The 26,496-nt window shown below is 42.9% G+C and overlaps 1 protein-coding gene across 2 annotated transcripts in view; it reads right to left on the bottom strand.

Moving 5' to 3' along the window:
- The window catches only part of Ttc39b (tetratricopeptide repeat domain 39B), a 113,113-nt gene that overhangs the window by 8,962 nt on the left and 77,655 nt on the right, over nt 1–26,496 (bottom strand). For both annotated transcript variants that reach the window (XM_057783762.1, XM_057783763.1), the window contains 11 exons: nt 24,552–24,619; nt 21,036–21,100; nt 15,546–15,651; nt 14,390–14,455; nt 13,218–13,326; nt 12,568–12,635; nt 12,425–12,484; nt 10,424–10,585; nt 9,096–9,187; nt 4,978–5,104; nt 2,191–2,299 (listed from right to left, as the gene is read on the bottom strand). In XM_057783762.1, the coding sequence (XP_057639745.1) occupies nt 2,191–2,299; nt 4,978–5,104; nt 9,096–9,187; nt 10,424–10,585; nt 12,425–12,484; nt 12,568–12,635; nt 13,218–13,326; nt 14,390–14,455; nt 15,546–15,651; nt 21,036–21,100; nt 24,552–24,619 (1,032 nt within the window). The remainder of the gene's footprint in view (nt 1–2,190; nt 2,300–4,977; nt 5,105–9,095; nt 9,188–10,423; nt 10,586–12,424; nt 12,485–12,567; nt 12,636–13,217; nt 13,327–14,389; nt 14,456–15,545; nt 15,652–21,035; nt 21,101–24,551; nt 24,620–26,496) is intronic.

Below are 26,496 nucleotides of genomic sequence, written 5' to 3'. Positions count from 1 at the left end.
TGTGGACGGCCAACCTTTACGTACCAAAGCCAGGCCCTACAACAGGCCAATAGTGCCCACTACCCTCTGCCCTCTAACCACAACTGACAGATAGAAAACCAGAACCATATCTGGTATGGTATCTAATAATGGGCAGGGGTAGAAGCCCTCACAACCTCAAGCTTGGAACGTCACTCAATTTTCCAATCAAGATTCCCCACACTCACTCTGAAAAAATGGAAGTTTAATTAACTGAGAGTCAGAAGTTTGAGGGCAGGGAAGATAATGTTCCTACATAAAACAATCATCCTCAAAACCATTATAAACCTAATGTGTATTAAGATAGAGAAGACCCTGACAATAAACCAATTCTTTCACCCGGAGGAGAAACAGAGGACAGGACTGTCGGCGAGCCTGGGATACGTGCTGCATCTCAGCTCATACACCCAGACAGAGCTCGCTCATCGCATCTGAAGATGCCGTGACAGACAGGAGCAGGGGGGCAGTGTATGAGCACACGATGCAAACACTAATCCTTTAGTTCTTTTTCTCCGGTCAATGGAGGGCAAAATGACCTGAGGGGGAAGAGTCTGTTCAGAGAAAAGCCCAGTGGTCATCCACAAACTCAGGACCCTTGACTGACAAAGGCTCCACCTTGGAAGCTGGGAAGATCCAGTAGACATCACTGGGGGCTCAGGCATGGAAGTTTACCCTCCCGAGTCCAGCCGTCTGCGCTGGGGGAGCAGGGCACACAGGAGGAAAGCTGGCTGCTTCTACAACTGTTCTCACGTAAGCCCCCAAGGTTTTCCTTTACTTTCTGCTTTTCACAAAAACATTCATTCATCCATTGAATTTGTAGACATGTGGGCTTTAATTTAGAAAATTCCCATAAAGGCAAGAGCTATCTTCAGTTAAATTCATCAAACAACAGAGAGCACTACTAAATTTGTTCAAAATTTTGAATTTTTGGAGAAGTCCATCTCATGAAATCACATTTTTAAAAAAACATTGGTTTTTATTTTATGTGTTTGAGTGCTTTGTCTGTATGTAACGCTAACCACCATAGGCACACCTGGTGACCATGGAGACCAGAAGAGGGGGGTCAGGTCCCCTGAAAGTGGAGTTACAGGCAGTTTTAAGCTGCCATATGGATGCTGCAAATGGAACCTGGGTCCTCTGTAAGAGGAATGAGTGTTCTTAACCACTGAGACATCTCTCCAGCCCCTAAATCTTATTTTATTTTTACATGGGGACGGGGTGGGGGGGTTGAAATAGGTCTCACTATGTGGCTCTGGTTGTCCTGGAATTCCCTCTGTAGAACAAGCTGGCCTCAAACTCACAGATATCTGTCTGCTTCTGCCTCCCGAGTGCTGGGATTAAAGGCTTGCACTACCTCCACCAGGCTCCAAATCCTATTTTAAAGGTAAACGTCAATATACTTGCATTTTATCTCAATTTCAAAATGATTTTGTGTTGATTTTCACACAAAAGAAAACATTTTTCTTTTAAAAATAATTTTACAATAAAATAGCAAAGATTACCTTATATGTGTTAGATTGGGTACTATTTAATTTTGTTTTACGCATGAGTGCTTTGCTTGCATATATGTCTGTGCATGGTATCCAGGGAGTCCAAAAGAGGGCATAGAATGTAATGGGTGTCTGAACATAACATGATGAACCACTCAAAACACAGGACAGTGGCGTTAGAGCATACTGAGACCTAACTGTCACCGAGCCAGTGTTGAGAGGTAAGAACTTCAAGAGGGTGGCAATGCGTGCTGTGTGCCTCTGTCTGCCATGCGACAAGGCAGCAAGAAGGTCCTCATCAGCTGTAGCACCTGGATCCTACAGCCCCTAGGCTCCAGACCTGTGGAAAACACACTGGTTTTCCTTCATATATCACCCAGCCTCTGATATTCTGTTATAGCAGCAGAAAAAGAAAAGCAGCTCCTTAAAAACAAAAACTTTAAACTGGCCCACAATGGCTATGCTATAAAAGTGGAATCACATCCTACATGGTCTCTTGTGACAGACACCCATTCTTTGGTGCATCAGGAGGTGCCATTCTCACTCCATCTTGATGACAAGCACCCAGACAGCAGAAGCTCAAGCCTTGCTCTTGAGATGCACACAGAACGACATGGGCAGATGTGCCCCAGGGAAAGACCAAAGAGGCATCGGTGCCAAGACAAAGACCCTGCACACTTACTCTGAGCTTGCAGAGCCGCCTCAGCCTTCTCCACAGTCACCAAGAGATTTTCAGAAAGGTCCTTCCTTTTGGCTACTATTGAAAAGCCATTCCAAACGTACATCATTTCCTAAGGAGGAAGGATGGAAAACCATATGTGAGGTGTCTGCTAAGGACTTCAGCATAACAGTCGGGATCTTGTTCTACTTTCTTTCATTTGGAATTCAGTGACATAAGTTCCCCTGGTTTATTACATATATGTCTTTTGTCTTTCACGCTGTGAGGTGAGGAAGCATATACCTTATACTCATTCACTCAGCAAACATACTAAGTATCTACTAGCGTACAATCCTTTGGATAGAACAGAGATACAGAAGTAAAATAACATTTTAAACTGACACTATAAACAATTTTGTTTAATGTAAACTTTTGTTGTTACTTTTAAGTAAAGGGAAATATTTTAAAATGTCTGCTAATTGTTTACATAAAGTGTTTCCAAGCATATCACTAGAAATGATCATTGGAATATTTATTTTACTGGGCTCAGGTTCTTTTATATCATTAAAAACATGTGTCGGCCCAGTAATGCGATCCAATATGTAGAAAACACGTTTGTTTAAAGGCCATATGGCTGAATGACAGCTCCTGAAATGTAAACTAATGACTTCTCGTTGCAGATTATATTTAATGGGCTAACAGATGAGAATTTTTTTTGGATCAAAGGCAAATGTGCTTTTGCTTGAAAACATTTTTCTAATGTCCAGATAGTGCAGTTCATATTTTGAAGGGTATACAATGAGCATGAATTTTAAAATACAACAGATACTGTTTGAGAATCTTCTTAGCCAGAGCCGTCATGGAAATGAGGCATCAAATGATGGTGTCACAGGCTTGCTTTACGGCACTGGAAGCTAGGGGCACAATTCAGTAATGACATTTTTAAACTGATGATTTAAATTTCTTTATGAGTGTAGTATTTATCCAAGGGAGAAGCAAGCTTGGTTTGAAATTTTTATGAAAAACAGGCTGTGGCAACATCCCTCGGTATGAACAATTCTAGTGAATTCTTTGTCATTGTATACCCACCAACCATCAGTGACTCAAAGCATGACAGAGCCTCATACACACCAGGGTCTAAGTACTAAGGTAGACAAGAGAGATAATGGTCAAGTAAAGTTTCTGGAAAGTTCTTTGACATAGAATCTCCCAGTGCAAACCACTTGATAGCAATGAATGTGGAAAAGGACTAAAGCTAATCAAGGTAACAATAGGCACCAACCAGGAGAGGGGTTTGCGGTCTCTGTGTTTAGCACAGTGATCTTGTTATTGTCTGTGCTCAAGACACAATTATAGGCCCATCACATTCCGACCTCATCCTGCCAGTCTAATCATAGGGTTCTGTGGGAAACACCCCGTCTGGGTGCTACCAGCTGCAGGTTAGCTCCTATCTGACCCCTGTCAGGGGCTGTATTCTTATTCCTCTTTAAAATACACAAAGAACTTCTGAGAGTCAGCAACAAAACAAAAATCACCCAGTGAAACAAGAATAATACGAACAATGGAGAAAAAATTTAAAAATGAATGAGCAGAGGAAGACACTGAAAAGTGTTAATAAAAAGAAATGCAAGTTAAAAGGATGTAGTACCAGCCATTTGAATACGGGGGTAGAAAGTTAATGTTATCTCCTCTACCCAAACATTAACACACAGCCTTCAACTAAGAATCCCAGGTCTTTGAAAACATTCCCAGAGAATTACATGTGCATGTAAATGATGTTCATTGCAGCGATGCCTATGACAGTAAAAAGCTGGAAAACGGCACATAACTCTCAAAGGAGAATGATTAAATAATCCAAGTTACAGAAGTCTCACGGAACCAGCCCCAGAGGAGGACTGTGACACCGGGGTGTACTGAAAACTTCCTGGGCCAAGGCTGAGAGTCAGGCAGAGCAGCGTAGCCAGCACTCTCGAAAGAAGGCTTTGTTTAAAATATTCAAGTCAATGGTGTTTTCACAGAGGCTTTGTCAAAACAGACGGGTGATGAGGAGGGTGAACTCCAGCGACGCTGGGGCAGCCAGCCGCCCAGGGCCCCTGCAGTAGAACAGCTAGCTAGTCTAGTCCGAAGGGGTTCCTCTCTGGTGGAAGAGCCACGCCTACAAAAGGCTGTAATGCAAAGGGGCGTGGCACACCTCAGCCATGACTCTTCCTTGTTTACAATCCCACATCACAATGGCAAAGCTTTGCTTCACATGTAGTCCAGGGTGGTCAGGCACTCCCTGTGCAGCCCAAGCTGGCCTCAAATCTGCAGCAATTCTCTGGCCTCAGCCGCCCAAGTGCTAAGATTACAGATATGAGTCATCATGCCCAGATTAAAGAAACTCCAGATCAAACAAACTATATTCTTGGAAAATTATTCTCTAAATAATTTTACATATCTATTAGAAAACATAAAACTGAGTTTGTGGTTTGTTTTGTAATTCAGTCCCACTTCAGTGAAGCCGTGTTCTCCCTTTAGGCCTGAACGTCCTCATCTGAAACATGGAACTGAGACCATTCTTATCTTTATGATGAAAGTCAAATGGCGTGGCTTTTTTGGATTTGCCTTTATCACAATGTCTAGGACATATGAACTAATCAAAAGGCAACAGGTAAAAATTTTAATGTTTTAAAATTAGTTTATATATGAATATAAAAATACACAATAGTTCTTAAGGAGCTATAAGCTTCTCATCCAAAGCTAAGTGCATTCCCTGACGCTCTCAATAGTGACTTTATCTCTAGCATGGAGGTAGTGAATAGAAGCAGATACCAGGGCAGGTAAGACGAGCTTCCCAGGGGCTCCTGAGGAGGGTGAGTACCGGCGTGCCTTCCTCACAGCGAACTTCTCGGTTGGGAGAGATTTCCCCGCGATCCTCTGCTTCAAGCCGTCTACCTGTCTGTGGAGAGACCATGCAGAGGGCAATGAGCACACATATCATTCACAACTGGGCTTTTCACATACACACATCATAGGCCAGTTGCAGCCGGGAACCTGTTCCAAATGCACATTATCGGGCGTTCCCCATGAACCGGCAGTCCTAAGGTTGGGACCAGCAATCTCCGTGAGGACACACATTCAGGTAATACGAGATACACAATTCCGGGAGAGCCAGTAACTCACACATTTCCTTCCAGTCATCTTAGCTGGCGTCCTACAGGTGGCAAACACAGTCCACGCTAATCTAGGCATAAAATTGTCTATTTCCATAAATACACAGAAAAGAGAAGGAAAGAGGCTGCGGGATGGTCTTTCTGTGCGCTGTATTTCTCTTGCTATCATTGGTTGATAAGTAAAGCTGATCTGGCCTAAAACCACGGATAATATACCTGGCAGGAAAGTCAGACTGAGTACAGGAAAAAGGGTGGAGAAAGAGAGAGAGAGACACACACGCCAGCTGCTGAGGAAGCAAGACAGGTTAAAAAATGAGGTAACACCATGGCCACGTGGCAATATATAAACTAATAGAAATGGGTTAATTTAAATGTAAGAGCAATAAGACTGAGCCATCAGCCAAGCACTTATAACTAATAGTAAGCCTCAGAGTGGTTATTTGGAAACTGGAGGGCAGGAGAGAAACCTCCGATTACATAATGGTGTACCAATGTGAAGCTCTCAAATTTCCATAAGGCCTGAAAAAGCTTTAAAAAGGGCTTCTAAATACACAGTAATGAAGCTAAAAACAGCTTCCTAGTTATGTCTCTCACAAGGGTGACAGTACAGAGATGCCACAGCATGTAGGCTTGAGCACAGTGTGGCAGATTCCTAAAAGCTGGGCAACAGTTGCATGGTGGATTTAGCGTTTGCTCATAGAGACAAAAAAGTCTAAAAGATCCACAGTAAAAGCAGTCCAGATGGAAAAACTTTTAAGCAGGTTCCAGTGTGTTTTACAATGTGTGTAGGCTTAAGAAAGAAAAAAAGGAAACGGGTATAGGTAGTTGTAGAAATAAATACAATTGTTTTAAAAAAAACAAAACAAAGTCTTTAAAGAGACAGTAAAAATAATATAAAAGAAAAAGTCATATAAATATGTGAAATACACAGGGAGTCTGGATCCTATATGTTATTGTGATGATTTTGAATTTTTTGATAGCTGATGGACAAGAGATAGCTGTTGAGAGACATGTGATTGAAAGAGTGACTAATAAAAAAAATCAACATAAATATTTTATAAACGCCTTGGCTTTAAAACAAAAGTCAAAAATATATTTGTAAAATGGAACTTAAAAGATGCATTGCTTTGGAGAAGTTGTTTTGTTTCCACAGGAAACGAGAGGCTATGGATACATTACAGATTAAGATGGGCCAGCTGTGATCAAGACCACCTGACCTTGTCAGGTGAAACCTAGCAACAAAGATTATAACTGGTCTTCCCAGGACTTGGCCATCACCTCAAATTTTCTCAGGAACCCTAACAATACTTTGTTCACAGACAGCAGGAAGCAGTTTGGAGATACTGATGTCCACATTCCCCAGAGTTGGGTGTATGGATGGTCTTTGGTTATTTGGTGGGTTATGGACATTTGTTATATTTAAGGGAGTATAGGAAGGTATAATAAAATAAATTTAAAGCTAATTTTGTTACAAAGTATGTATGTTTCTATTCTTGTTTAAGTTATTTTTGTATATTATTACAAATTTAAGGTTATTTTTGTTATACTGTATATATGTTTCTACTTCTGTTTAAGGTTTTTTTTTATATATATTGATACAAATATAAGGTTACTGTCCTTATGCTCCACATATGTTTTCTATTTTTGCTTAAGGTATTACCTATACAGCTCATACCTATAAAACTTGTTTAATTATGCAATATGAAGTTTTAGTCCTTAAAAGCTATTCTGGCTAATAAAGAAATACAGGCTAATAGTGACCCATATCTATCAAATTTATGGTTATGTTAGATTTTCAAGGTAATACAGAGAAATAGTTCAGATAGGTAATCTTCAAACACTTCAAAGACCTATGGAATATGGCATTCATATGTCTTAAAAACTTAGACTTTTAATGACAGACACATCTGATCACGGCAGCACCAATTATTTTAGGGGTATGATAGGCCTCAAAAATGTTCTTTATGGAGTTTGCTTTCAATGTGGCAATACTAGCCATTAGGGCAAGAAGTTACTCTTTCCTGGACTGCTTGATAATATGTTGTATAAACTGGACATGCGGGACCCACAGGAAAATGACCACCACTTCCTGCTTCACTGAAAAGCCCGCCAAATGCTATGGGCCTGTAGGCTGAAAATGGATGCCCCAATGTAGCAAAAAACCTTTGGGTGACTGTCCAGGCAGTCAGATATCTCTGTTACTTCTAGAGTTTTGGAAGTTGCTTGCAATGCACTTCCTGTTTACTCAGGTAATATTATATCCTTCTGGGGTCTTTGATGGAGCTGAAGACTAGACAGTTATAACTGTTTTCCTTAGTTATAATAAAAGATAAATTAGATACAAAACTTTAGACTTACAAAGATAGAATAGATGATAGAGTATTTTCTTTAATTTTGCCAATACAAACAGACTAAATATTGTAACTGTGATTCTTACTTGATAATTGTTTTTGTTGTATACAATTTTACTATGTTAAAGTTAAAACCTTCATTTTCAACTAGACAGGAAGGGGGAAATGCTGTAGGATGGTCTTTCTGTATGCTGTGAATATGTTTTGCCCCCATTGGTTGATAAATAAAGATGATTTGGCCTATAGCCAGGCAGAACATAGCAAGGTGGGAAAGCCAAACTGCATATAGGGAAAAGAAGAGTGGAGGAGAGGGAGGCACCAGTCAGCTGACAAGGAAGCAAGATATGTAAATAATGAGGTAATGCATGTGGCAATATATAGATTAATAGAAATGGGCTAATTTAAATGTAAGAGCTAGCTAGTAATAAGTCTGGGTCATTGGCCAAGCATTTATAAATAATATTAAGCCTCAGAGTAGTTATTCGAAAACCTGTGGGCAGGAAAGAAACCTCCAATTACAGGAACCATGTAAATTGGTACATTTCCTGTTTCTCTCTGCAGATGTTGCACAGATCTATAACATAATGTATCTCAGAAGACAACTATCCACTTATGCGTATTTGAGATAGCTAACCAAACATAGGTAATTTTGTAAATAATCATTTTAGGACTTACTATTTTCAAAATTCTATGAAATTTGGACTGGGAGATGATTCAGTAAGAATACTGGCAGTGCAAGCATGAAGAACTGAGTTCAAATCCTCGGAACCCAGGTTGGTTCCTGCATGTGCCTGTGACCTAGTAAAATGGGAAGGTGGAGACAGGAGACATAAGGGGCGCCAGGATTTGCTGGCCAAGAGCCTGGCTCCAGATTCAGTGAGACCCTGGAGAGAATAATGGAGTAGAGTGGAACTCCTAACGGCATCCTCTGTCCTCTGCACGTGTCTGGGTGTGCACACACACTCCTATCCATGATGCACACATACACACTGCCCCCCCCTCAAATCTAAGCACATGAGAATGAAACTAGATAGACAGAGACTGCATGTTCCTGGAAGAGACTATGCATAATTTTATGAGTGCATAAACAAGGGAAAGGATTCAAGAAAATATCCGATTACATCACTGAAAGAATCAAACGAGAAGGAAAAGAACCTTAGTGTGAAGAGCAGGAGCAAACTCCTGATAACTAAACTCTAGCTCTAGAAAACAAGTATAAGGCATGTTTTCATGATTCCTAGACGTGCAAACACACCTGAAAATCATGCTAAAGAATGACAGGCTGGCTCTCAGCTAAGTATTATTCTAAGTGTGTCCACATCGGTGAGTAGAGAAATTAGAAGCTAGGGGAGTAGAGTGTGAAGGGAAGAAGTCAGATGTGTCTAACCCTCCAGGGTCCCTGTGACAGAGGCAGTGTTGTGCTCACCTGAACAGAGCCACCACGTTCTCATTGGTCACTGCCACCTCCTCCTCCGGAAGCATGCTCAGAATGGCAGCTTTCAAGAACACATATGTTGCCTTGAGGAAACAAAGACAAGGGCTCACTAGAGAACATGAGATTTTAGCTTGCACACAGAAGTGACCTGGAACCCTCCCACACGTCACATTTAAAGGTGTCAGGTTAGCTGTCTGTTTCAACAGAGTCACAGCACTAAGGGGGGTGAGTGGATATGAGGCTCCCATGTCTAACCAGAGCTATTTGCAGTTGACGCTACTGGGAAAGGGGAACCCGGCTTCCACAACGGAGTGTCACTGGGTACACTGACTATACTCCAGTGAGAAGTAGCTGGCCAACATAAAACGAACTCCATGTTTTTGGTTTTTGTTGGTTTTAGTGTGTGTGTGTGTGTGTGTGTGTGTGTGTGTGTGTGTGTGTGTGTGTGTGATTTTGGGTTTGTTCTGAGACTTTTGGTTTATTTATTCTTTGTGGGTGGTTTGATTTTCATTTTTGTAATTTAAGGTTTTTTTTTTTAAAGAAAGGGAGAGAACATAAGTTGGGTAGGTAGGGAGGATCTGGGAGGAGTTAGGGAAGGGAACGTGATAAAAGTACGCTGTATAAACGAAATATTTAATTTAAAAAATGAAACAGACACAGACTTTGGCTCTCTGCTCAGACTGAAGTGCTGAAGCACTCTGATGAAGCTGGGTCCAATGGCACATCCATCATCCCAGCACTTGGGAAGCTTAGGCAGGAGGCTGCCACAAGTTTAAGGTCAACCTGGGATTCACAGTGAGCTCCAGGCTAGCCTTGGCTACAAAGGGAAATTATGTTTCAAAAAAAAAGTGGGGGGGGGACAGGTGCTCAAATAAATCTGCACAGTTTTCAAAACTGATTTAAAAATATCACTAACTATTAAAAAAAAAGTTTGTTCCAGATGACAGTAAGGGTTCAGAGGTCATTTTCCTATGACAGGAACGGGCCATCATGGATAGGAAAGTGGGCAGAACAAACAAAAATCGTGATCTCTTCCTCTCAAACATGGCTCAGAGCTAACTTTGATCGTCACCAACAACTTGGTCAGGGCACTGGAACTGTACAGAGATCACCGAGATCACAGTACTGATATGGGAGATTGCAAACCCAGATGCCGTTTATCCTGGCAGTAAAAGGCCTCTGTTGGACAGCACTTTGGGGGACTTTTTAACGCTTGGAGTGCTTAAAGTGTCCACACCAGTGTCTTGAAAAATCAATCTTAAACGACAAACACCGTAGCCAAGCAGCAACAGAAAAAGCGGACAGCAGTAGGGCTTTACCTTGGACCATTTACTCTCTTTGCAGAGTAGGTCTGAATAATAATACGCCTGCATCCAATTCTGCTGGTATATATAAATCCACATTAATTCCCAGTAACAGAGATGGTGAAACTGTTTCCACTCTTCTTGAACTGAAATGCATTTTCGAAACGTTTCTTGAGCCTATAAGTCAATTGCATAAAGCTGATCATCCAGATATTAGACAAGGAGATAATAACCTAATGGAAAAATACATAAAACACTTTGTACAGAGAGAACAAAAGCATCACTCAGTAAGCCACTCAATATGACATTACGTTCTCTTCCTTACGTGTGATGATACAGTTAGATTCTGACGTGTTACTTCACTTTGTGAGGGGACCTTGTACTTTATAACATAGGGATAGAAAAGCCCTTTCCAGTGAGAGAGAAATGCCAAAATTCTTTCATAAAACACAGACCACAACAGTGTAAGAACCTCACTGATCAAAACGCACTTTAAAAAAATTCCAAACACTGGGTAGGCAAAGAGAAGGTATTGATGCCCACAAATCAGCAGAAGGTTTTATCAGAAAAATTGGTAAAGATGTAACCAGGCAAATTGGAGAAAAGAATAAACCATCAATAAATATATAACAAATTCACAAACTAGTTAATCGAATTTGAAACTTTGGGCTATGCATAGCTTAGTGGCAAAGCACTTGGCCAGCATACACAAGACCCTAGATTTGACAAGCACAACAAATAACAATAGTAAGAATGAAATTAAGTCAGAATTTCAATTCTTTTTTATGCTCATCACCTGGGCAAAAAAAATTAAAGGACAGAGACTTCCAGAGTTGACAAAGAGTACTAAAAATATAGATTCTCATGTTTAAAGGTTTATTCATTTTTATGTGTATTTGTGAGCGCCCACACCACACACGTATTGGGCCACATGTATGCCTGGTGTCCACAGAGGCCAGAAGAGGGTGTCAGATCCCTTGGAACTAGAGTTCTAGGCAGCTGTGAGCCACCTGATGTGGGTGCTGGGGACTGAGCCTGTGAGAAGAGCAAGTGCTCTTAACCACTGAGGTATCTTTCCAGCCTGTTTCTCATTTCTTTACAGAGGTTTAAGACTCCTCAGTAAGGAAGGCGATTGATTTGCCTGGATGGCAAGAATGCAAGCACCACCTGACCCAGAATCCTATCCCGATGGATCTGTGCACAGAAATGCACACATGACAGGGGCTTAGCCATTAGTCACTAGCAGCTGTTCTGAGCCTGAGGAGTCTGCAGGCTGCCCCTGAGCACAGTGAACTTCGCATTCTTGTATCAAGGATGGCCCGTGTCTGTGTGTGTCTCTCTCTGTCTGTGTGAGTGTGTTTTTAAGTCTCCAGCTTAGGTCCTGGCTTGCATACCATCTTGTAGTGGTACGGACCTTCTTCGGCTTTTTACAAGTAGCCACTTCAGTGAGTATAAATATCCATCTCTTGAAAGGAAATAGAGCCATCAAAATAAACAGGAGACTTAAATACACTGACCTGGAAGAAGATCTAGGGTTTAATATGAACAGAAACAATGTTTGCTCTCATTTGTGTAGAAGGATACATAGATACACACACATTCTTCTCTTGTACATCAAGGGAATTAACCAACTAGTGCCTCTGACAAGGAAGCAGTGTAGTTGCGTGGTAGGCAAAAGATAGGTTCCAAAACCTATGCAGAAACAGATAGTCCTCAAAGCTTTCTGAGATCTCTTAGATTGCCCATGTGTTATTTTATACATTCTTTAAAAAATATTTTATACATTCTACAATAAACTATTTTACATACTTTATGCATAAACATGAATTGAGGTAAATTACTAAATATGGCAACATATGTGTACAAAGTAAAAGTGTGGCTTTTCAGAATTATATTACCTATTTCTTTCTTTCTTTTTTTTTTTTATTCTAGTCCACATAGACAGATTTACTTATGTTGAGTGAGTGTGTGCTGGACACAGAGAGTGCCCCAGACAACCCTTGCTGGACTAGCTACCTTCTCAGCATTGCCTTTCAGCAGTTCGATCCGGGCGTGGTAGAACAGTATGAGTGAACCCTACGGAGAAAGGAGAAACACACTTGAGCAGACCGTTGGGGCTGGACCGCGGCTGACAGACACCGCGGCAACAGTGAGCATACATTGGGGAACTGCTGAAGGAAGGGCGCCAGGAGACTCTCTGCTTCCACCACGTTCACTTCTCCTGTACCTGGAAATGGAACAGACACGGCTCAGTGCTCAAAGACATGGTACGCACTTACAACCAACTCCCAAACGTCACCATACACAGCAAACACAGACACAGAAGGGGATTATTTTGTCTTTGTTTACATCTGAGAAGCACATGCTCTAAAGAGCTCTAGGGAAGACAAATTCTTAAGAATGGAGGTGGCTACTTCAGATCCCCATTGGCATTTCTGCTTTTCAAGACAATGTCAACTTCACCTCTAAATTTAAATTTATATAAATATTGAAAATCTAACATGAATGTGGTGAAATTTAGCAGCCTAATACATAAATCTTATTTGAGAATAGACTGTCACTCCAGTACCAGGGGATCCAATGCCCTCTTCTGGCCACTGTGGGCACTAAGCATGCACATGGTGCACAGGCATTCACGTAGACAAAACACTCACACACATATATTAAATACATACATAAATATAAGTAACGTTTAAAAATGTTCAGTGAGAACAACCAGTCAAGTGTCTCTGCCAAAGATGACTATGACAAATCTATCTTCCAACTTAAAAAAGCCAAAGGTAAACAGCTGGAGTCTACTAACTCTTACCGAGAATAAGGGAGATGTAGGTGTGGAAAGCCAGGATGGTAAGGCAGCAGAGTGGGGACCGCATGCTGCTTCCTGACGCACCTTCCCGCAGCTGCAGAAGGCCCAGGTCCTGCAGAGAATAATTGCATCACAGAACAAAAATCCGACTGAAAAAGCACGTTTATAAATTTTCACATGTCATTCGTATGTCCTGCCCTCCGTGAACGTTGCTTCACCAACTTGGAATAATGATACTATTTAAAGAGAGACAAACTTCCCATTTTAAACTGGCAGGAGACAACCTGGCAAAACCTTTGCAATTGCTCACTTCACACAGAGACAACTGAAGGGAAAGCTGACATGGAGGAACTGCCGGGTACAGACTGGTCTGTAAACACACCTGTTGGGGACCATGCTTAAAACAAGAAGACAGCCAACTGTGAGGAGTGCCGATCCCTAGGCAGCTGGTGTGGGGCTGTATAGGGAAGCACAAGCCTTTGAGCAAGCAGTACAGCAAGTCAGCAAACAGACCCCCCCTCCCAAGTTCCTTCCTCCAGGTTCCAGCCCTGACTTCCCTCAAGGACAGACTACAATCTGCAGGTGTGAATGAGCCTGCCTCTCCCTCCCCTACACTGTGTTTGCTCAGTGTTTCCTCATAGCAGCGACAGTGGTCAAACTAATCATCTCTATTATGTGATCCTATGGAGAGGAATAAATTGCTCATGTCCAAGAAATACTGTATTCCTTTGATAAAATTACTGATTCTGAGTTGGTAGGAACTTGTCTCAACAGTAGAGCACTTACCCAACCACACGCAACCCAGGCCTGGGTTTCATCCCCAGCCCCACAGGAAATCATCCTGAGATACAAGCTCAAGATGCTAGACAGGCAAGAACAAAGGATTCCATGCCTGCAGAGACCGCCACCCAGTGGGGCAGTGAGACAGGAACTCACTCTTTTATGAGACCAGAGTGAGCTCCCTCAAAAAGAAGACTAAATGAGTTTGGAAGTTAGGGACACTTGAGCCTCACTGGGACAGTCTGAGGGCACTCTGTGGAAGCGATGGCATTTATCTGAAACCTAAGAGAGGAGGCACTCCTGAGAGAACATCACCCAAAAGCTGCTGGGGAAGAACGCTACAACAGAGAGAAACGGAAATTCCTGTCCACATGAAGACAAAATGCCATTCGTACCCTGTTTCCAGAAAATCCAATGAATTCTAGCAGTCTGATAATTCTTGCTGGTAGAAGAGACAGCATCTGTAAGAAAGAAGAGAAACGTGCGTGTACCTGGGTTTTAGAAAACTTTAACTATTGACAGCCCAATGGTTGCCCAAGCTGGTCACAAGTTCAAAAGCTCCCACAAACTAAGCCACGTTAAACTGAGTATGAAGCGGTGAGGAGACAAAGCCTGGCCTTCCCACGACCCTCTAAGCACCATCTTGGCTCTTCTTGTGTAAAATGAAGTGACATGAAAGTAATTGTGGGCAAGGGAGCTTTCTTTTTTCCATTTTGCTGTGTTTTGTTGAGATAGGTCTCATCTGCAGCTTAAGCTGGACTTGATCCTGCCTCCTGCTTTAAGCGAGGTCCTAAGGTAACGTGGGGGATGCTCCAGCACTGATAAGTGGCAGACAGCCGCACCAGCTCAGCTCCTTCCCGGGACATCCCTGGAGGAGAGTGGAGAAGGGACAATCTCCCAGAAATGGCTGTGTGTAGTGACATACCAATTCATGGCTGGAACCAATGGGCTGGGGCTAGATAGCCAGGGACTTAGGAGGAAGGAAGAGGTTTTGGATATCTCTCTCTGAATGGAAGACATTGTGGACCAGGTGAATGATGAGGGCTTTAACAGAATGGGCAGTCTATAGAGAAAATTCCGCACACCCTGACACTGAGCAACGCACATGATTCTTTTCGCTACTTCATTTTCTAACCAGCTAAATCTTGTAAAATTTCCAGATCTCCAAATAACACTGTATTCAGACAGTCTTACTCACTCTGCGTCTCCCCAGAGTCTATGAACAATCATTCCTCAAGTTAGATCACTCCCCTGCCCCTGCGTTTTCCACTCCAGAGCCACCATTACCATGATAACAATATTTCCAAGGCAGAAACAGAACAGATTCTAGGCTCCTCACTATTAAAGGCTTTAACAGTTCAGTCAGGGTGCCCACGCTTCCCTTGACCTGTGCTATCTAAGTGCATGCAGAACTTGGTAACATTCACGACACAGGAAAACTGGTCCATCAATCAAACAGAGGTAGAGGTTTGGGACAGTATTCAAATACAGACGATGGATACTTGGTTTTGTCTACAAAAGGTTCCAGTTTCTTTATAAACACTTCCTTACCAAATTAAAGGCCCCCGTGCCAAGCTTGACACCGCCTTCAAACTCATAGAAGAAGTGCTGCTCCTGCTTGTTCTTCTGAATTACGTGCAGGATAGAAAGGCACTCTCTAGGTTGAGAAAGAAGAGGAGAGCATCAGTTTCCTGGGACTCTGACAAACAAATGTTAAATCAGGTGTTCTACTTGTATTATATACTATAAATATACAAATTGCATTCTATAAATGTCATTACAAAAATGCAAAATATGATTGTGATAGCATTTCATTTGTATTTTAATAAATAAAGCCTGCCTGAAGATCAGAGAGTAAAACAGCCCCACTGGTCAGTCTAATCCCAGCAGCCACACTAGTTGCCATAGAAACCGGGCAGTAAATACCTTTAAATCCAGCCCTAGAGAGAATTATAAAATGAGAGGAGACAGCTCTCAGGCAGAGTCTCATTCTAAGATTCTTAGAGGCAGGATCGCTATTTCGGACTGAGGTAGAGGTAAGAGCCAGTGGCTGGCTGTTTTGCTTTTTGGACCTTCAGGTTGAACCCCAATTTCTCTTTCTGAGTTTTTATTAATCATGCTTCATATGATTTTAAGCCCATCTGCTCCCAAAGCTACTGGGTAATTCCCACTAAGGAGAAAGAAAACACCCATTTGTACAGTGTTTAGGGAATAGAGTTTGTAAACTTAAAGGAAAAGAGGGATCAACCATCAGCAAGCTCAATTTAGGAGCCACAGAATCTCAGGGCGTCAACCTTATTCCAGTAAGGCTTCTGGAGTGTTTAGGTCTCCACTGCTGTGAACATGTCACAGCCCTGCCCGCCACCTTGAAATTCAGGTGCTGCAGGCAAAGATTTTAATTCCCTGTAGCTGCCAGAGACTCACAGAGACCCGTCAGAGCTTGCTCAGACTATTGCCATCACAGCTGCACCGTTTGTCTGAGCTTTTCCCTTTGCAGAAGCAGAAGGGTGTGGGGAGGGGGTGCTGGTGGGGGTGAGTAGGAGTGAGGTGGGGTGGGGGTGGCGCTGGTGGTGCTGGTTCTGGTGGTGGGTGCTGGTGGTGGTGGTGGTAGTGGTGTCTGAACCCCAGGCTCTCACTCGCTAGCAAAGTACCCCTAAGCTACATCCCCAGACCCCAGATCATCTTCAAACGACAAACAATCAAAAGCATGTAAAAAAGTAAGTGGCAACTGCCAACTGGACTGGGAAACAGCCCTTTGAGAAGGAAATGCAGAGGACACCTGTATATTGTCCCCAAAGCCCCACGTTCCATCCCAGTGCCACAAAGAGCAACACGACAAAATCATAAGGTGTAACCAGGTATCTCCTATCACCAATGCAATGTAATGTGTAAGGCACAGTTTCCCTTAGGACGCTTTCTAGCCAAAACTAGAAGCTCAGAGCTAACCTGGCTTCTAAGCAGTATTAACTGACCAGAACTAATGTGATTCAGATCCTTCCAACTTAGCCCAGACTGTTGTCTGCCCCGAGCCACAGTCATTTTCTCTAAAACAAACAAAACAAAACAGACTTGGTGGCACAGGATTGCAATCCTAGCACTCAAGAGGCTGAAACAGGAGGATTTCCAGGAGTTCAAAGTCAGCCTGGGTTACTGTCTGAGTTCAAAACCAGTATGGGCTACAGTGAGAGCCTGTCTCAGCAGACAGAGATTAAGGGAACGTAGCAACTAAACGTGACTCTCAGATTAGACCCTCGAATAAAAGGAGCATTGATGAGACAGCTGGACACTGCAAAGGCGCAGATGTCAGCTTAATAATGAGCTGTGATTATGCAGTACGTATCTGTGCATCAAGTGAAAGAGCCGTGAACATCCTTCCTAATGAAAAACATCTCACAAAGAAATGCTTTTAAAATTAATTATATATGTTTATGTCTGCATGGGGATGTGTTGTGCTCTGTATCGGTACCCGAGAAGACCAGAGGCATAGGATCCTTGGGACCGGGAATTCCAGGCAGTGAACTGCTGACGTGGGTGCTAGGACCTGGATTTGGTCCACCGCATTAGTAGTAGGGACTCTTAGCCACTCAGTCATTCCAGCTCTCACAGTGGAAGGTTTCATGGAAGGTTAAAAGCTGATTTTAAACTGTAATCGAGCTTTTTATTTTGTAGGATGAGTATATCTGTTAAATCTGAATAGATATATAAAAATTATAATAAATTATTTCAAAGTAGAAAATTTTCATTTAAGTTTAAAAGGTTTTTATTTTTTTTTTAGTGTGTGTGTGTATGTGTGTGTGTGTGTGTGTGCACATACACACAATTTGCCTCTGATTGCCTGGAACTGAAATCATGGGAATTTGTGAGTCACCCAGTGTGGATACTGAGATCCAAACTTTGGTCCTGTAACAAATCAGAAGGTAGCACTTAACACCTAAGACATGTCTCCTTCCCCAAGCTTTTAATGTTAAGATCATAAAATACCACCCTATGTTCTTTCCTAATGACTTAAAGATTTAAAAAAAAAACTAAATCTTGTTGAAATTTATTTTTGTATTAACGATGGGCTTTTTTTGTTGTTGCTTTGTTTTCTGTTTTGTTTTTCAAGACAGGGTTTCTCTGTAGCTTTGGAGCCTGGCCCAGAACTCATAGAGATCCTCCTGACTCTGCCTCCTGAGTGCTGGGATTAAAGATATGTATCATCACCGCCTGGCTAATGGTGGTTTTTTTTTTTTCTTAAAACAGTTTTCAGGAGGCAGATGGGATGAAGCTCCGATCCAAGATGGACGTAGGCTAGAATCTCCCTGGTAAGTCACCGCCTCGTGGTGCTACACACATTATTTTGAAAGGACTCATGTGTAAATGGGAATTCAGTAGTGTGAACTTCTAACTAAACATCTGTGTGTATAAGTACTTGCACATACACACAAACAAACACACACACACACATACAAACATATAAAATCCCTGTCACTATAGTGATAAAGGTGGTCTTCGTTACCATAGTACTACTTAAATTTGTATTTTAAAGTTTTGATGACTGGAAAAGCAACCAACTCTTTAATCTTCTAAAAAATACTTGGAAAGGAAATTTAAAAACATAATGCCAAGTTTCCCACATCAGCTCCCTCTTGCAATATTTTCCTTCTTTCTTTCTTTTTTATGGATTCCAAGTTTACATAATGACTACTGGTAAAAGCGCCTCTTGCAGTACTGATTCGGGTTCTGCTTCTGGTAATGGGATTTGTTCCCAGTAATGGCAGGAAGCTTATGTGAGACTTGCTCTCCCACACATAACAATTATAAACCCTAAAAAATACACAAAAATATATTTAAAATATTTCTGCAGGCTTGGAAACTGAAGGTGGAGTAGGCAGAAACTGGAGAAGAGTTAAATTCGAAAGCAGGAAATAGCTCACGAATTAACTTTATATCCATGTGTCTGTTCCTGAAAGCAAGCCCCACTCCTTACAGGGTACACAGAACACCATCAGGACCCACGGACTCCCTGCGCTAGGGAGGGCTGGGTGGATATAAGGGCATTCCACAGACGAGAGATGGGGACTCTCCACTGGTAGGAACACTAAAGTCTTGGCTGACCCATCAGCCATGTGAGTAGGGGAGGGTCCAGAGGCAGCAGAGGTGCAGGCGTGATGTCCTACGACAGTAAGAATCCAGAGCCCAGGTCTCAGCAAATGAATTGCTTTCCAGAACAGAGCTTGGTACACTTTGGAGGAAGGATGAAAGAATCCAGACATCAGTATCTAGCATCCAATTTAAACACCATTCCGTGGGAAAACATGACATACCGTCAACAGAAAAGCAATGAAATAGAAACTGATTCCAGGATGACCCACATGTTGGATCTAAGCTAAAATTAAAAACTGTATGTAACTTACTAAACACAATCAGACTGACTAGTGTGCCATTAGAGGTTCGGAGGAGACAAGTGAGAAAAGATGCAGAGAAAAACAACAACAACAACAACTTTGAGGAAATAACGGCCATAAAAGCCAAAGCCAAAACCACACTCAAACTGCTGAGGCGCAGATGCAACATGTTCTTCGGGAGACAGAAACAGTGGCTCATTAGATCTAGGAAACAATTACACAGGGGCAGAGGTCTCAACCATACAAGCGCTGATGCAACAGCGTGGTGGTTTTAAGTGCTGAAAAACAGGCACCTAACAACTCCGAATACTAGAGTTAGCATGAATGTCCTTGAAGGTGAAAGCCAAAATAAGCAGGTTTGCAAATAAATGAAAACAGAAGAAAAATGTTGAAAGTTGATACGAGGAAAGAAGCTAAGGAAGTTCATCAGCACATGAGTGAACAGGAAGGATGCAGAATACAGTGGTGAGCAGACCAGAGTGGACAAAGGACTTTAAAACAAAGAGCTGCTGCTGTGTTGTGGGTTTAATGATGCTCATATAGAACACATCGCAATAGTTAAAAGGCTGTCCTGTTAATATGTTAATAATTAAAATGGTCAGCTTGACATAGCCTGGAGTTGCCTGAGAAGGGTGTCTCCATTGAGGGATTATAAAAATTAGACTGGCCTGTGGGCAAGTCTGAAAGAATGACTACTAATTGCTTAGAAGACGCAGCCCACTGTGGGCAGCATCATTCCCTGGGAAGGTCCTGGGCAGTGTAAGAAAGCTGAGCATGAGCCTATGTGTGAGCCAGAACACAGTAAACATGGTTTCTGCTTCAAGTTCTTGCTTGAGATCCTGCTCTGCCTTCCCTCAATGATGGACGTGGCCTGGAAGTGTGAGCCAAATAAGCCCTCCCCTCCCCTAAGTTGTTTTTGGTTTGAGGGTTTTATCACAGCAGGAGAAACAAAGCCAAAACAAGGCCAACTGGTAGCAAAGGAAACTTTTTACAAAGCTCTTACATTTCACACATAATAGTACGCAGTAACTCTACGCTAACTATAATAAGCAAAGAAGGACGTTATAATCACTATAGTAGCCATAAGAAATAGAGGCACAAAATCACAGCAGATTTTTAAAAAGTTTTTATTAAAGCAAGCCAAATGTAATGGCACGTGCTTGTAATGCCAGCACTCCAAAGTCTGAGGCAGGAGAATCAGAGGTTTAAAGCCAGGCTGTGCTATATAGTGAGTCTCAAGGAGACAATACATAAAAAACAGCACAAATACAAGATAGACAAATAATTCTTAGGAGAAATAAGTAAAGGTTACCTAACCAGAAACGGTGTCTCCCATTTTCTCTTTCAATATTTGCTCTTGAAATGCATGTAAATTTAGAACTCTCTGTCGTACAGCACCAAGCACACTCAGGCCAGAGTCAAGTGATTTACCAACACCAGACGGAGAAATCTAGCCATGCTGGGTCCATAAGAATTTGGAAGAACAAAACTGTGCAACCCAAGAATCAATCTATTTAGAAGCCAATCTTAAGTGTGGTGACACTTGGGAAGCTGAGGCAGGAAAATCAAGGGTTCCAGGCTAGCCGAGGCTAAGGAATAAGAGCCTGTAGTTAACTGAATTTCAATTTAAGTCACATTTTACTTTGTAACTTACTTATATATTTGGTAACTTGTTCTAATTTTGAGTCCACCTTTGATGAAGTTGATCATATTTTCATCCTGAAAATAATACAATTAAATAATTAGAGCATTTAGGGGGAAAAGTTAAACAGTATGTATTTGTATAATGAGAAAAAGAGAGAGAGAGAGTGAGAGTGTGTGTGTGTGTGTTTACTGGGAATGGAGCCTACAGCACTACCACAAATCAGCATCCCTAGTCCCAAACGTATTTTGAGCACACACTTTTGAAATTGACATGTCTTGCTTTACATTTGAAATGTATCATTTTGAAATTTTATTGCAAGTTTGAAGGTAGTAAAATATATATATATTTATTTAAAATAATGTTTGCATTACCTTGTATTTCTTTTTTTTTTTTTTTTGGATTTTTCGAGACAGGGTTTCTCCGTAGCTTTTGGTTCCTGTCCTGGAACTAGCTCTTGTAGACCAGGCTGGATTACCTTGTATTTCTTTTTCCCTTTTTAAGATTTATTTATTTATTTATTTATTTATTTATTATGTATGCAGTGTTCTGCCTGCATGTGCACCTGTACGTCAGAAGAGGGCACCAGATTTCATTATAGATGGTTGTGAGCCACCATGTTGATTGTCAGGGATTGAAATCAGGACCTTAAGAAGAGCAGGCAGTGTTCTTAACTGCTGAGCCATACCCTGTATTTCTAAAGAAGTAATCCTCACAAATTTTGGGCCCAATGTAGTCCAAAGCTGAGCATCTACTGAGCGACACTCTCCCGGGGGCAGTGGTATCCAGAACACTTGGCTACATAAATCAGCTTTAAGGCCAAACTTTCCTATCCATCCTACCCAGAAAATGGGATAAAGGTTCTTCTTTCAGCGATTCTTGGACAAGCAGTCTACTTAACATTGTAAATTTTAATCCTATAAATTTGCAGACCAAAAAACACTGATCTAAATTCTGAAGAGGTTGTCACTAATATGCAATTTGGGGGTAGGGGATCATTTTACTTCTCTCTGCCTGAAGGTTGTCCATCATGAAATCGAGGCAGTTGGCCTAGATGAATGGCATTTTCAGAACCAGCATTCTAAAAGATGCTCCTAATAAATTATAGCCAATAATCCACTGAAGGACATTATGCTAATGGTGGGACAGAGACGAGCCTATGCGCCACACTTCTAAGGAGATTGGCGAAAGAGAAGCTGTTTTAGTTTACTATTCTCATTAGCTACTTAAATGTTTAACATTCCCATTAATATACAAGTCAGTAAATACAAAATTCACTGCACAACTTAAGTGCTTACATTCTTATTTAAGAACTCTTATATTTACAGAGGTTCAAATACAGGTAGAAAAAAATTTCTTGGGTTAAAGTCTGATTCAAATAAGGGTGTTTCATTGTATTTTGTGATTCAGCAAACACTGACCAAATGCTTATTTTGTGCTGGGCACCTGAATGCAAAAGCAACATGATGTGCTAAGTGAGTAGGCATGCGCAGAGATGGAGACACACACAGACGTCAAGAGAAAGAACACAAAGTGCACACGACATCAGCCAGAAAACCCTCCTGAAGCGCTGGACAAGGGACGGCCAGGTGAAGGAAGGCAAAGCAGCCCTAAATTTGCATGCAAAGGAAACCTCAGCTGGACACAGCAGGGAGCAGTGAAGGCCATGCTGGCATCTGCCTGTACAGAGATGAGAGCTAACACTCTGACATCTACGTATATGGAGATTGAGCAGCTGTGGAAGAGAAGGAAGGAGTCGAGGAGGAGGGAAGCTGCTTTGATCCTGTGCCTAGGGTTAGCACCTGAGGACAACCCTAAGAGAGGAGCAGGGGACGTAGGAGGAGGCACCAGTGCAGCCTGGAAACCTCTTCCCAATTTGTGATATTCTGACAGAGAACACTGACAGAGTCCATGAAAGCCATGAAATGCAGAAACAGAAAATAACAAGGTGAGAATCTCATTTCTGATAGTCCTCAATCACAGAATGCAGGATGAACTAAAAGTGAAAAGAAACCAGAGACAGAGTCACTCAACTGCTGTACAATCAATTCAGCAAAAGCTGATGAGCGCCTCTGCAGCGGCAGTGACGGTGGGAGCACGGAGGAACAGGTGGAGCTGATGAGCACCTCTGCAGGGGCAGTGATGGTGGGAGCACAGACAAAGAGGTGGAACTGATGAGCACCTCTGCAGGGGCAGTGACGGTGGGAGCACGGAGGAACAAGTGGAGCTGATGAGCACCTCTGCAGGGGCAGTGACGGTGGGAGCACGGAGGAAGGGGTAGAGCTGCAGATCTTTAAACAGCCAAAACATGGGTGCAGAAGTGACCACAGGCAGACATGAGGAAGACAGGTAAGTCATGAACACCTCCAAGAAGCTTGATTTCAAGTCTTCAGTTACAAAACAAACTCGTAAACCTAATATTTAATTGTCAAATCTCCATTTGGAAAACACATACGGAGAAATTCTGGGGCCTCCGTGACTCACATCACAGTGTTACTAAGATGGTGAGACTGTTGTTGTCAACCCATCTGGGTTACGTACAGGGCCTTTGGGGAAGAAGATAAAAGGGCCACACTGATTCAATTGCACTGAATCAGAATCTAAGCTAACAGGTCAACTTGCAGAGGGAAGAAAATCACCACCAGCCCCCCCAAAAAAACAGAGGACAATAACTTTCAAGATAATTCAGAAGTTTGAGATTGCTTTCTGCTTTCTTTTCATCTCTACTCCTGTCCCTTATGACAGTCACCACTGAGCCACAATGTAGAAGTTATGTTTTGAGAAGCATTGAGGCATACACAGGTGGCAGGTGAAACTAAGGCACCTTCTAAGAAAAAGATTCTTTGACTTTTAAATACTGTTCTGGCCCGGTGTGGTGGCTAGCACTTGGGAGGCAGGGGCAGGTGAACCTCTGTGAGTTCAAGGACAGCCTGGTCTTACAGAGGGTTCCAGGCCAGCCACAGCTACACAGTGAAACCCTGTCTTGAGACAAAAGCAAAAAAAAAAAAAAAAAAAAGGAATGAGGATAGAAAGGACAGGGTGGGTAAAATCTGGAGGGTTCATGGAATGGGTGGCTACCAAGGCAGCGTAACTGAGCTGCGCAGAAGCAGGTGACACCGTAAGTAATGTGCAGAGGTCCCAGCACTCGGGAGGCAAAGGCAGGCAGATCTCTGCGAGTCTGAGGCCAACATGGTCTACAGAGTGAGCTCCAGGACAGCCAAGGCTACACAGACAAACGCTGGGGGCGGGAAGGGAGGGCTCCTCAGACCACACACACGAATGACCTGGATCTCCTTCTGTTTCCACACTAGGAAGCATCCTAAGTCATCTGAAACCTTCACTAAGTACATCTGCGTGGGAATACAGCTCTCTGGAGCCTTCTTTCAGATACACTTTATCAGGATAACAAATACCTTCATTACCACTCCAAGTCTCAGTGCTAACACACAATGAGCAACATTTACCTTTTTCTGTACAATGCTGGCAGGCTTCCCACCCAACACCAATATTCAGCCAGACCTTTATTACCTGCACAAATGTGAGCGCGGCTTTCTGTAGGAGACACTCGGCGTAGCAGATTTCAGCATGCATTTCCTCTGTTAAAAACAAACACAATTATATTAAGACACAGTATTGCTCTAGACATTCTGAAAAGGCTGGGAGGTGATGAGCCCATGAGAGATACACAGGCCTAGACAGCTTCCGTGCATCCAGAGAAACAGGATGACTTGTTCTTAGTCCCGGCACAAGACCTTCCTGGAATCTGTGAACTGTTCAGGGAAGGCGTCCTCGGCCCCATTCAATAGCAGAGTGAGGCTTGGACAGCAGAGGGAAGCGACTGCTGGAGACAGAGCCTCATGTCGGAGCCCCGGCAGGCTGGAACTCACTAGGTAGCTTAGACTGTCCTGCCTCGACGACCTGATTGGTGCTGTGATTAAAAGCAAGAATCACCACGCCTGGCTGAGGCAAACAAAATTCAAAAGCCCTTTAGAAAGAAGAAAACTACCTAAAAATAACAGTAGCATGAGCACTTAGCAGTTGTATAGATTGAAAAGGCTCATTAAACTTACAAATTCTAGCTTCTAAACTATGACGGCACGGCCATCAGGACCACGATCAGACACATTGCCACCACTTCTGGGAATAGGAGGAGAACCTACTGCCCTGTGCATAAGTCAGGACTCCTTAGAGGCAGCAGCAAAGGAGCCGTCCTTTCCGACTTACAGCGTTTTCATACCTGAGCACAAACATGCGGTGCTCACTGAAAGGAGCCAAAGCTGTGCCCAGGGATGTGAGCACCACCCCAAACGTGCCCCGGCTTCCTATACAACCCGGGATATGTGCACACCACCCCAAACGTGCCCTGACTTCCTATACAACCCGGGATATGTGCACACCATCCCAAACGTGCCCCGACTTCCTATACAACCCGGGATATGTGCACACCATCCCAAACGTGCCCCAACTTCCTATATAACCTGGGATATTTGCACACCACCCCAAACGTGCCCTGACTTCCTATACAACCCGGGATATGTGCACACCACCCCAAACATGCCCTGACTTCCTATACAACCCAGGATATGTGCAGAGATCCGGGAAAGTAATCATTATGTTTCTACATAAACAAAATCATCAGACTCCTTTCTCCGCGGGAGGCAAACTGGTGTGTGGTTTAAGTAAATGACCTTGGAGGAAAGCCCCTGTCCCATGCTAGCATGGAGCTCTGCACAGGCCACCCCCTCTCGGCTGGACCCTCACTCACACAGTCCGCTAACAAAGTCTCTACTTTGCAACTGAGGATTAAATGAGTTTCCCCACAGCGCTTACCAGACACAGAAAACCCTGCTATGAACGCTGGCCGCTTTCACCATTGTTGACCCTGGCCCATGCCTGTGGGTCTTTGCAATTCAACGGACGGGACAACTCGGGGCAATCTGTGTCACTAAAAACAGTGTTGACTCAACTAGGTAAGAATGTAAGTTTTCCTTCCTTTACACACACATAACCCACGGGCTTTCTCATATAGACTCAGATGTTCAATTTATGAGGAATACGCAGCTGAGCTCCCCTGCAGCAGCTAGGGTGGCAGCCACAGAAGACAGCACTCATCAGGCATCGCCTCCAGTCAAGGTGGCGGTCTCCAGGACACCTTCCCTCCAGGTGAGCCTCGCCGTGTCGTCAGGGGAATTCAAAATGGCAGCTTATTTTCAGTCACCCAACTAGTCTCCTAGGTAACTGTAAAAGTGACAGCCACCTGGGGTTATTAATGTCAAAGGCCGCCTTGGAAAGAGACTACCTGCCTGAAGCAGGTGAAGAGGGCAGAAGTAAGCACTGTTAGAGGACCAGATAAAGCAAGGCACAAAAGCACAGGACCCCTCCTCAAAGGGCACCGGGGCTCCCTGGCCGCAGCCTGAAAGGGATGAGGGGAGGAGAGGCCAGTCAGGGTGACACGGTACAGTACCGAATGTTA

The sequence above is a fragment of the Chionomys nivalis genome, chromosome 11 (genome assembly GCF_950005125.1).
Source record: "Chionomys nivalis chromosome 11, mChiNiv1.1, whole genome shotgun sequence".
Taxonomy (NCBI): domain Eukaryota; kingdom Metazoa; phylum Chordata; class Mammalia; order Rodentia; family Cricetidae; genus Chionomys; species Chionomys nivalis.
This window is presented reverse-complemented; position numbering and strand designations above follow the sequence as displayed.